This window comes from Giraffa tippelskirchi, chromosome 5, assembly GCF_054371585.1.
Source record: "Giraffa tippelskirchi isolate mGirTip1 chromosome 5, T2T-mGirTip1v1.2.pri, whole genome shotgun sequence".
NCBI classification, from domain to species: domain Eukaryota; kingdom Metazoa; phylum Chordata; class Mammalia; order Artiodactyla; family Giraffidae; genus Giraffa; species Giraffa tippelskirchi.
The window spans coordinates 7,788,607-7,801,313 of NC_137279.1; the positions used below are offsets into that span (position 1 = coordinate 7,788,607).

At 45.8% G+C, this 12,707-nt stretch overlaps 1 protein-coding gene across 6 annotated transcripts in view; it reads left to right on the forward strand.

Moving 5' to 3' along the window:
* Positions 1-12,707, forward strand: part of HHAT (hedgehog acyltransferase) — a 340,025-nt gene that overhangs the window by 66,978 nt on the left and 260,340 nt on the right. For 5 of the 6 annotated variants that reach the window (XM_081489707.1, XM_081489706.1, XM_081489704.1 and 2 more), the window contains 2 exons: positions 9,296-9,490; positions 12,264-12,479. In XM_081489707.1, coding sequence (XP_081345833.1) covers positions 9,296-9,490; positions 12,264-12,479 — 411 coding nt within the window. The remainder of the gene's footprint in view (positions 1-9,295; positions 9,491-12,263; positions 12,480-12,707) is intronic. The other variant, XM_081489709.1, reaches the window with a different exon arrangement.

The window sequence follows — 12,707 nt, forward strand, 5'->3', positions numbered from 1 at the left end:
AGAGGTGGCCGCCGCGGGGGTCTGCTGGCGTTCCCTGTGCCGTGACTGCAGTGTGCGTGGGCTCCTGGGAGCAGTTCCCTCTACGGTGTTCAGAAAGGAGGCATCTGTCTGAGATTCTGAAGCCCCAGAGGGCAGAGGCTGTCTCTTCAGCCGTACGTACGTTCCTCTCCCGTGTGGCTTTCTCTGACCCTGTTTCATGCTTGTGCTGGGTTGTGGGAGAAAGGACAGGGAGACACAGACCAGGAGCCAAGTGAGAAGTGACACAGACACCTCCTGGGAGGAGTGGGCCGCCTCTGCCTGGGGGTGTCAGGGAAGGCCCCCCACCAGGAGGTGGCTTGAAGAGCGTGGAGCCGTCTGCTTATTTCAGCCTCCTGCATCTCCTTACAGGCCTGGGTGGACAGGTGGGCTTGTCCTTTTATCTGCAGAGCACATCTTAGGCAAACTCAGTAGGCAGTCTTGTTTGCAGTTTTCTTGGAATGAGGCAGAGTTCGCACTGAGTCATCTGTGTGTGTGTGAGTCCCATCCCTCTGTGACCACAAGTTTGATTTGTGTGACAGCTGGTGGGCAGGGTTCTGGTGAGGCTGGAGCACACTGCTCTCTTTGTCCGTGTCCGCTTGGTCCTTATGTAAGTATGAACCTCAGTTCTGGCCCCGTTAACTGTGGTTTCACCACCTGGACTGAGCATCCCAGATGGCCTTAATTTTGGTGGCTGTTTTTGGTACTTACTTAGGGTGGAAGATTTGGGCTGCCCTTGTCTTTTATCCCCCCTTCTCAGGGGCATCACGAACTGTGGACGATGCTGTAGAGACAGGCATTATCACTACTCGTGGTGAACCCTGAAGGATGCTTCTGGCCTCCGTCCACTGTCTCGTCCCATCTCTATCTTTGCTGGCCCCGAAGAAGAGGTGATTTTCAAAAGCGTGATTTTCTTTTTCTTTTTTTTGCTATGACAAGTAATAAAAACTTTCCATTGAGCTCCCTGGCCAAGGTTAAACGCCTTTTCTCTGGGTAGGGCTCTCTCGTTGGGTTTTGGCAAGACTGGCTCGGGGGCAGCGCCCTGGGAGGGGAGGCTGAGGAACGGCTCTGAGCTTTGGCCGTGGGTTTGTTATGCTTGGAGCATGTGTGGGGCGGGTCAGACAGTGGCCTGCTTTCTTGAACACCCTCACCACCTGAGGCATAGTGTTCTCTGCCCTCAGAACCAAAAATACCCCTGGGTGAGCTTTTTGAGAAGGCTGGCTGCGCATGGGAGCTGAGGCTGGGTGCCGTGGCTGACCACAGGGTACATTCTCACCCGACCTTTGACTGGCAGAACCCACGTTATCAGCGCTGGGCCCCGACCAGTTGAGCTCATCGGCTACAGGCCTGAAGAGCGTGGTCCCGTGGCACTGGCTGAGATGAGGAGGCTAACCTCTGGACAGCTGTGGTGCTCCTTTCCAGCATATCGTCAAAACCACACACCTAATTGGAATCTCATGCACTAATGGATTTCTTGGAGCCAGACTCCTCTACCTCCATCAGGGCCTCTCTTAGGAGGGGTGAAATTGGCTTTGTTTGGGCCCACTGGCCTTTGCTCCCAGGAAAAGCAGGCTAGAATGCAGTTGTATGGACTCTGGGATGGCTTTGGGTTTTTTTTCCTGTTTGTTTGGGTATACACACACACACACACGCACACATATATATCTCACATATATTCATATGTGGATATATCACATATATTGACATATATATATATTGGTAGCATCTGCAGTTGATTACATGATATGTAATAAATTATGCCGTGCATAAGCATTATTGAGTGACTTCTTTTATTTATTTCTCAAACAATGCCCGCTGAGTGGTTTCTGGGCAGACGTACAAAAAGAATTAATGCACAGCCAAGTCTGGCCCAGTTGCCAACAGGAGTCTTCCCCAAGGCTTTATGCTTTTGTCCCTCCCTGCGGAGGTGAGCTAATGAGGGAAACCACTCAGGCACGTCCTGCTATCATCCCTCAGTGCCCGCAGCAGAGAACAAGACAAAGCAGGCGGGAAGGAGAGATGGCGTGAGGGGGCATGGCCGGCCCAGCTCCTCCTGTGGCTGAGTCCTGGCTCCCCGTGAGGAAGATTTGGAGAATATAGATTTGCAAAACAAAGGGCCACAAGCCTGTGGTCTTTTCTCAGGTGCTGATTTCAGCCTTTGAGATATATGCCAGTTGAATTTGTGGATCTCTCGGAAGACTTCCCTGGCGTGAGAGGACTCAGGTTCTATCAAAGAGTCTGCATTCGTAGGTGGGTGCCTGAGTTCTCTCAGCTTTGCACTGTTTGAGGCTTCCCCCAACACACGATTTGTAAGAGACCGCGGTAAGTGAAAACTGGAAGTAGGCAGCAAGATGCGGAATAACCCCTTTCTACCTTATTTGCAAGGGCAAAGCGGTCTTGGTTCTTAAGGGGTTAATTGATACAAGCAGACACTTTGGAAATCAGCCAGTTTTCACATTAGTGACTAAAAAGCCCCACATTTTGGTGCTTATTTCTTGTTCTCAGTCATAACTGCCAGGCTAATTCCCAGTACTTGCAGAAGCATGTCCGTCTATCCATCCACCCACCCATCCATCCATCCATCTACCCACCTATCCAGCTATTCTAACCATTCATCTGTCCAGCATTTCTGAAACACTTGCTGTCAACTAGGTACCCTGTTAGATTCTAGGCTAACATTCTTGTATGATGAACAAGACAGGATATTACTTTGTTAAGGGAACCTATACAAAGAGAATCAGTTGTGCCCCATTTTGAGAAGTGGTTTTGTGTCAACGTAAGGAGCCGTAGGAGCAGAGGGCAGGTTTGCTCCCTGATTTCAGTCTGGCCCAGCGCCATCAGAAAGTCCCATAGTGGTTAGTCTTGCTTTATCTGAACTGCCACAAAAATAGAGTACAGTTTCTTTCTTATCGTTTGTTAGACTTTAAAAAAGTTTCTCCTCTTTCCCTGCCTTCCTTTTGTCTCTTACCAGGAACGAAGAACCTGGAATAAAGAGAGTTAGAGGAGTCAGGATAGGTCTGGTGGGCTGGCACCCTATACTCCAGCAAAGTTCACTCAACCCGTCTTATTGATGCAAGTTTCAGGTTGCTCACACTTGGATGCTCTTTAAAAGATGCAAGTTAAAGCCACTACCAGAATGGTTCAGACATAAAACAGTAACACCATGAAATGTTGGTGAGGAAGCAGCATAAACTGGATCACAAGCATGTTGCTGGTTGTTCAGTTGCTCAGTCGTGTCCAGCTTTTTGTGACCCCATGGACTGCAGCACGCTGGACTTCCCTGTCCATCACCATCTCCCCGAGCTTGCTCAAACTCATATATTGATTGAATCAGCAATGCCATCCAACCATCTCATTCTCTGCCATCCCCTTCTCCTCCCATCTTCAATCTTTCCCAGCATCAGAGTCTTTACCAGTGAGTTGGCTCTTCTCATCAGGTGGCCAAAGTATTGGAGTTTCAGCTTCAGCATCAGTCCTTCCAATGAATATTCAGGACTGATTTTCCTTAGGATTGACTGGTTTGATCTCCTTGCAGTCCAAGGGAAACCCGGGATCGAACCAGGGACCTTTAGATTTTCAGCCTAATGTTCTCCCAGCTGAGCTATTTCGGCTCCATGTTGCTGGTAGGATGTAAAATGGCCACTCTGGGAGATTGTTGGGCAGTCTCTTATAGGACTAAACTTGTAACGACCATGCAGCCCAGCAAGCTCACTCTTGGGCATTTATCCTAGAGGCATGAACACCTGGTTTTACACCAAACCCTGCACATGTGTGTTCATTTCAGTTTTATTCATAATAGCCCCAAACGGGAATACAACCCAGAAGTCCTACAACAGGTGAATGCTTAAAGAAACTGTGATTCATCCACCCCATGGAAACTACACAGCAATAAAAAGGGGCAAGCCTTTGATACTCACTGCACCTTGGGTGGATCTCAGTGTGAGTGAAAAAAGCTAGTCCCAAAGGTTACATACTGTGTGACTTGAAATGACAATATTTTGGAAATAGAGAAGATATTAGTGGTTTCCAAGTGTTGGGGATGTTGGGTAAAGGGAGCAGGAAAAATGTGGGTGTGGTTGTAAAAGGGCAATGCAAGAGATGCTTGAGGAGATGGAGTTGTTTGGTGTCTTTCCTATGGTGGATGCTGAATCTATTTGTGATGAAACTGTATGGAATTAAACACACACACACAAATGAAAGTGAAACTGGGAAAACCAGAATGCTTGTGGGTTATAGCAGTGTCAGCGTCTTGGTTGTAATGTACTTTGGTTTTGCAAAATGTTGCCATGGGGGAAATTGGGTAAAGTATCCATGGGATCTCTCTGTATTATTTCTTTTAACTGCAGGTGTATCTACATCTATCTCAATAAAAATCTTGGTTAGAGAAAAGCATCATATCAAAGTAATACTTGATTAAAATTTAAATCTCTTAGTTAGGAACATCAGAGTCTAACATTAAATTAAGTTTGTGTTTTATTTGTACATGTTACTTGATCAACATGACTCTTTCTGCCTCATTTTAAGTTCTCAATCATAATTGTCATTTGAACCTCTTAACTTAAGTGGATTGGTTTGTTTTGACTTTTAGGCAGTTTTTTAATGAATTAGTTAATTGTTTTGGCTGCGCTGCATGGCTTATGGGATCTTAGTTCCCTGACCAGGGATTGAACTGGGGCTCTTGTCAGGGAAAGTGTGGAGTCCTAACCTTTGGACTGCCAGGGAATTCCCTACGCAGACTTTAAAACCTTAAGCTTGACATAAATTACATGTGTGACCAAACCTGTGCGTACCTGCCCAGATTGCCCTGGGAACCTGGGAAAAATGTCTTTAAAGTCCTTCTAGAAGGAGATGACTCAGAAGTACTGTTTTGGAATAGAATATAGCACACTTTCTTCTTTAGTTTTGATGAGTTAGACGTTTCCTGGTATATTTGATGTCAGAGGCTCAAAATCTAATATCTAAGCATTTCCACTTATGAGGTGGACACAGGTTTGATTAATTAAATATGTAAGCACTTTTGGAGTAGAAATAGGTAGGGCAGGGATGTCTTTAGGCCTTTGCGTACGTACAAGGTAACCCTTGGAAGAAGCCCTCCTCGTCCTCAGAGCAGCAGACCTTCCATGCTGCTGCCTCACTGCTGGGCAAGGGTTTGTGTCCATTTCTTGCCTTCTCTGCCCTACTACTTGCAGAGGTGTGTGTGTGTGTGTGTGTGTGTGTGTGTGTGTGTGTTGCTGGGGGTGGGGGATAGGGTTGCAGGAGGTGTGCCTTAAGGCAGCAGTCCCCAACCTTTTTGGCACCAGGGACCGGATTCATGGAAGACAGTTTTTCCATAGATGGGGGTGGGAGGAGGGGGGATGGTTTCGGGATGATTCAAGTGCATTATTACATTTACTGTGTACTTTACTTCTACTGTTATTATTACATTGTGATATATAATGCAATAATTATACAACTGACCATTAACGCAGAATCAGTGGGAGCCCTGAACTTGTTTTCCTGCAGCTAGATGGTCCCATCTGGGGGTGATGGCAGACAGTGACAGTAGGATCACCTGCCGCTCACCTCCTGCTGTGTGGCCCAGTTTCTATCAGGTCATGGACTGGTACTGTTCTGTGGCCTGGCGGTTGGGGACCTCCACTTTAAGACTGCATTGGTGGTGGGGACTGTCCTGCACTGGTGACAGAGAGCAAGGCGTGGAAGTCTAGTCATGCTGTATCAGCATTTTATTGGTGTTTCGGGGACAGGATTCCCGTTGCAATTGTGTAGATTCCAATTGCATTCACTTTATAGTGTGAAAAATCAATGTTTCCATGAGGTTCTAATTTATGTAAGGGCTTCTCAAATGTCACGATGGCAAAGAATCTGCCTGCTCATGCAGGAGGCGCAGGAGATGTGGGTTCAATTCCTGGGTCTGGAAGATCCCCTGGAGAAGGGAATGGCAACCCACTCCAGTATTCTTGCCTGGAGAATCCCATGGACAAAGGAGATTGGCAGGCCACAGTACATGGGGTCGCAAAGAGTCAGACATATCTGAGTGAGCACACACAATTTATGTACGTTTGTAAAAAAATATTTTATTTTTTTATTTATTACTTATGGCTGTTGCTGTGTGTGGGCTTTTTCTAGTTGCAGAGAGCGGGGGCTACTTTCTACTTGTGGTGCATGGGCTTCTCATGCAGTGGCTTCTCTTGTAGAACATGGGCTCTAGGCGGGCGGTCTTCAGTAGTTTTCAGCACATGGACCTAGTTGCCCCATGGCGTGTGGGATTTTTCCCTGACCAGGGATCAAACCTGTGTCCCCTGCATTGGCAGACAGATTCTTTACCACTGAGCCACCAGGGAAGCCCTGTATAGGTTTTAAAATAGGTAATTCTTTTTGCATTTTTCACATCCTTCTGTTTCATCATCTGACCACTGTGAAAGTATATAGTTGAATTGCCTTTGCCCCTTGGGGTGAATGAGTGGGTAATAGGGATATCAGAGAAGGTAAGATTCACATGAGCGCATTTGCTGTGATGTCTTAGAGAGAACGGTACTGAATGTTTACTGCCTTTACTCTGACAGGAAGGAGATGGTGAGGGATGAGACTATAGGATGACCTTGTGAGCCCTCAAAGTAGTGCTTGTGAGCTCGGGTGAATTCATCAGAGACTCTTTGGAGCAGATGGGGTTTGCACAGTCCTGCTAGTAGTTCCTGAAGGTTCCTCCAGCTTTTCCAAGTTGAAATAGCTTAAGTCTGTGGTTAAGTTCCCAAATGAATCCCAACAAACAGGCTTTTTCCAAACGGATCAAATAGCACTTAATAAAACGTAGCTGTGTCACGGGTATGTGCTAAGCCACGCGCACATGGGGATGGATTCCAAGTGGTAAATGCTGTAGATCCTGCACAAAAAGACACCCCCCCTTTTTTTCATTTGTTAAAGCTACTTCTTAAAATACTGTTGGCAACCTTATTCCTTATAGTTGAACTCTGTCCAGAGGTGAGTCTTTAGGGGAAAGTTTGAAGCAAACTTATGTGTTGTTTAATGTGGGTAGTAGGATGGAAAAATAGTAAAAATGGAGTGTAGATTTCTCTGATTTTCTTGGAACTTCAAAGTGGCTGACCCAGTTGTTCATTTAAAATGTTCTCTCTTGGGCTGGAGTATAGATTTGGGAGAGAATTCTACTTAGGCAATATTTTGGAAGCGTTACCATTGAAAGATGGGAGTTATAATTTACAGTTCACATCTGTCTTTCCCTTAAAGAAATCATTTTTTCCATAAGAAGACCCAATTTTAAGTAGTCCTCACTTTTCAAGTCAGTGCATTCATGGAAATCCTATCTATCTATCTATCTGTGTATGTATATATATATGATGTATATTATTTTTAAAGTCTTTATTGAATTTGTTACAATATTGCTTCTGTTTGATGTTTTGCTTTTTTGGCAATGCGGCATGTGAGATTTTAGCTCCTTGACCAGGGATCGAACCCACACCATCTGCATTGGAAGTCGAAGTCTTAATCACTGGACTACCAGGGAAGTCCCTGGAAATCCTATTTTTGAATGCCCATCAAAAAGACACATCATGTTTCCCTATAGGAATAGCTGCTAGTATTTGCAGTGTACACAGACATCGCTGTAAACATTTTACACTGTTAACTTAATTCTCACGACAGCCTCATGATGTAGATGCCATTATTCTAATTTTATATGTGATTTAAAAGAGAGAGAGATTTAGAAACTTGTCTAGGGTCAAACAGATAGTTAATGGGGACATCAGAATTTATTTAGACAATTAGACAGCAAAAGTTGGTAATTCTACCACTAAGATATATTGCCTCTCAAACAATGTTAAAATATTATTGTGGTTTTTTAAAGTAAGGATTTACCAGCCAGGTATGACCAAGAGTATATTGTAAAAGCAAAGACATGTTAATTTTTTAAAACTTTTTATTTTGTATTGGCGTATAGCCAATTACCCTAATTCTTTACCAGCTCAGCTGGTAAAGAATCTGCCTGCAATGCAGGAGATCCTGGTTCGATTCCTGGGTCGGGAAGATCCACTGAAGAAGGGACAGGCTACCCCCTCCAGTATTCTGGCCTGGAGAACTGTACAGTCCATGGGATCGCAAAGAGTCGGACACGACTGAGTGACTTTCACTTTCATAGCCAGTTACGTGTTGACGATAGTTTCAGGTGAACAGTGAGGGGACTCAGCCATACATGCACATGTATCCATTCGCCCCCAAACTCCCCGTCCATCCAGGCTGCCACATAACACTGAGCAGAGTACCATTTGCTATACAGTAGGTCCTTGTTGGTTATCTGTTTTAAATAGAGCAGTGTGTCCTTCCCAAACTCCCTATCTATCCCTTCCCCCATCCTCCCCCCACCCCACAACCATACCTTCATTCTCTGAGAAAAAACATGTTAATTTATCTATTTAGTTAGTCAATGTCAATAACTATAAAACTTGAAATAGAAAAATTCTCTCCTAAGGTAGTAATAAATCTATTAATCAGATTTACTAGGCAAAGGCCTCAATCTCACTCACTGAAAGCAAGTACTTTTTCTCTGACCCAAATTTGACTGTGAATAATATGCTAGTGAAAAAAAATGTAATTAGGTATTTACTTTTAAATCTGTGGTTTAGAGTTTAGGAAGCCTTTTGTGGTTTGGATGGTCCAGTTTCTAAATAAGACTCCCAAGAAATGTACACCAATGCTTTCTCTCACCTTCACTTTGCAGAATAGTGTAGGTGGTGGCTGGTGTGCCAGGCTGGCAGCTTTTCCAGCTGTCGACTGGCTTCCGTAATGTCTGTTGGAAGGTCAGCATGTATCTTATTGTTGGGGGATCCACTGGCCTGCGGCTTTGGCTGAAGGCAGGAAAGTGGCTCCTTGCTTCTGAGGACCTGGGGGTAGGCAGCCATCACTCTGGGGCAGGGGTCCCCCAGCTTTCAGGATCTAATGCCTGATGATCTGAGGTAGAGCTGATGTAATTGATAGAAATAAAGTGTACAATAAATGTAATGTGCTTGAATCATCTGGAGACCACCCACACACCCCAACTCTGGTCCATGGAAAAATTGTCTCCACTGGTGCCAGAAAGGTTGGGGACCGCTCTCTGGGGTTAATGTGGAAGGTCCTTCTGAACGCTCTTTGTCTGTGTTAACACTAAATCCCCAGGACGATGAGAATAGTCTGGTTAAAGGGTCAAAAAACAGAACCTTCAATGGCAAAGGCTGTTAGCTTACCTTTCTCTTTTCTGTCTCTCTCTCTCTGGGTCCTTCTCTGTCTGCAGCACAAACCCTGGATCCTCGCAGTCTATGGGATGTGGGCCTGCCGATGCGTGCTGGGGACCCAAGGCACCGCCATGGTTCTTATCCACACCACCATCTCCTTCTGTGTCGCTCAGTTCCGGTCTCAGTTCCTATCATGGCTGTGTTCTCTCTCTCTGCTCTCTACACTGAGACTGCAAGATGTGGAGGAAGTTAAGGTAAGAGTCTCTGGTTTTTTAATACCAATGGGAAGGAGAAAATCCGTTTGGCAATGCCATTGTCCAGGTAGATGCCTTTGTTTTCACCTGAGTCAATCCAAGAACTGGGATGGGGGTCCCCCTCGTGGCTGCGGAGGGTGTTGCATCCTGCGATCCTTTATCTGACTTTGTCTTAGCCCTGCAGACATGACTGAGGGACTCACACACTTTAGCCCTTGGAGGCTGTCCAGGGCCGACCCTGTACCTTTTCTTCCAGTTTGGGTAAGGCATGGATGGTGCCAGATGTCACAGGAACAAAAGGAAAAAGAAGCAATAATCCCCTTGTTGTTTAGTCGCTAAGTCCCGTCCGACTCTTTCTTGACCCCATGGACTGTAGCCCGTCAGGCTCCTCTGTCCATGGGATTCTCCAGGCAAGAATACTGGAATGGGTTGCCATTTCCTCCTCCAAGAATAATCCCTTATGCTTTTAATAAAAAATCATCTGTAAACTGCTGCACAATTTATAGGGAACTCACATCCTTATTTCATCAGAAGCCCACAGTGATCCCTGAAACAGATAAGGAAAGTATTTTCCTTGCACAGAACATCTTGGGAAGCTTCTGATATTCTTTCTTTAATCATGTGTTCCTGTGGTATTTTAACTTTTGTCCATTGTTCACTCATTCATTCCCTCATTCATTGCTCCGTGTGATGGCAGTTAGAATTGGTGAGCCCTGGACTGGCAGAGACACGGGAAAGAGCACAGCAGGAAGCAGGAGCCAGCGGCGTTCTAACCTCTTCTGTTCACTGTGTGTCCTTCTCTTGAAACCGGAGGCAGTATTTACCTCTGAGTCTCAGTTTCATCATTTGGGAAATGAGGGTACGAGCTGCCCTGCCTTCCTCATGGAGTTGTTCTGAGGACCTAATGAGATGGTGTGTTAAGCAATTTTGTAAAAATGGTAGCATTTTGAAAATGCAAGGTTTTTTTTTTTTTTTGCTGTTGTTAGGCTATCTTAATTTTTCCTCACTCTCACCAGTGGACTGGGGTGAGTAAGTCAGGTGGCAGCTCTCTCCTAACAAAAGACACTTAACTTCCCAGAATGATTCAACTACCTGGTTATTTAAATAAGTGTGCTTAAAATTAGATTTGCGATAAAAATAAAAACAAATCCACATCTAACTTTTGGGGGATCTGGCAAGTATTTAAAACCGTCTCCAATTGTAATGATCATTTATTTGGGGACCACTAGCATCAGTTATGGGCGTTGGTGGTGAATAAATTATGTATGTTGGTGATGTGAAAAATATTGCCAAAGAGGAGGGAGCGAATGACCAGCGGCTAGTTGCACTGGGTTTCCATGCTTTCCCACGTGCCGTTTTCTTGGTTTTTCTTGGTGGCTGCTGAAGTCCTGGACATGGAGTAGAAACTCTGTTCAGTGGCTAATTTTTCTGTGTAAAGCCTGGAAAGACTCTCATGGGGCAAATGAACTGCTCTGTCCTTTGTCCCAATTCTATTTCTTGTATCTATTTTCATCACCTGGTTTTCTCATTAAAAAAACAATACATATGCATTTTAGAAAATATGGAAAATGTAGAAAAATAGATTATAAAATGATCCATAATTTTACTCCCTCAGTAGTATTAAGCCTTTATCACAGTTGCTTTTAGTCTTTTGTTCTTTACCTAATTTTGTACATACTTGTTATTTCTTATTTCATGCCGTCTTGTATACCTGTCTCCTGTATGAGAATTCAGGTTCATTGAAGGCAGGGACTGTTTCTTTTGATGATACGTCTCTAACGCTTGTTTGGAAGGTAGTCCTCCGCTACATGTGAAGCCAAATTAATGACAGAGAGCCAAAGGAAAAAATCTGTTGAAGACATAAATCCCACGTGACATGTACAGGCACACGTCATTTTATTGTACTTCGTGGGGATTACTTTTCTAACTGATTTCCCGGCACACCTTTTTTGTGCAGTTTACTCCTGTGCACTGCCCAGCACTAGCATCACCAGCTCAGCCCCACCTCAGATCATCGGGCATTAGATTCTCATGAGGAGTGTGCAGCCTAGGACCCTGGCACGCACAGTTCACGGTAGGGCTCACGCTGCTGTGAATATCTAATGCCACTGATCTGACAGCAGGAGGGGCTTAGGCGGTAATGTGAGCGGTGGGCAGTGGCTTTAAATACAGGTGAAGGTTCACTAGCTCACCTGCCCTTCCCCTCCTGCTGTGTGGCCCGGGTCCTAAACTGGCCATGGACCAACAGTGGCCTGTGGCCTAGGGGTTGGGGGTCCCTGTAGTAAGCTGTAGTATAGTGTAAACATAGCTTTTATGTACAAATGGGAAACCACACAAACTGTGTGACTCATTTTATAGCAACATCCCCTTTATTGGGGGGATCTTGAGCTGAGCCCCCAGAGTCCCGAGATCTGTCTGGATAGGTCTCTCCGTGTCTTCAGAGTTGTGGAAGGGACTGTCAGAGTACCCCTCAGATGTAGCTAATCTCCATGCTGTGCGCTGGTGTGTCCCACGGATGCGTATCTGGGAAAACCCTCACTCTCTGTTGCATCAGGCTTAACGCGAAGCCGATGGCTGATGTTAGGGACACTCTCCTGCCCGTTGCTCGTTAATTGCTTGTTCTGATGATGCATGACGTTTACCAGCTGTTCAGTGGTTCTTGGCTCCCGGGGTGGGACAGCCACTCTGCCCGTGGAAGAGATCTCCTTCCCCGGAGATTGGATGGGGTCTGTCCTCGGCACTCAAGGGTTGTTCTCTCCTTGTGACTTCGCAGAGGGGGTGGTACCAGACCGAGAACGAGTACTACTTGCTGCAGTTCACGCTGACCGTGCGCTGTCTGTACTACACCAGCTTCAGCCTGGAGCTCTGCTGGCAGCCCCCACCCGCTGAGCGGCCCTTCTACTCCCTGTCCTGGATGCTCGCCTACGTCTTCTACTACCCAGTCTTCCACAACGGGCCCGTCCTCAGCTTCCCGGAGTTCATTGCACAGGTAGAGCCTTGTGAGGGTTGCGTGGGTGTTCCTGCCCGTGACGCTTCTGTCCTTGTCGCTGTGACCACTCATGAGTCTTTTCACACTGTTGTTGTTTAGTCGCTTAATCGTGTCTGACTCTTTGTGACCCCACGGACGGTAGCCCACCAGGCTCCTCTGTCCATGGGATTCTCCAGGCAAGAATACTGGAGCAGGTTGTCAATTCCTTCTCCAGGGGATCTTCCTGAC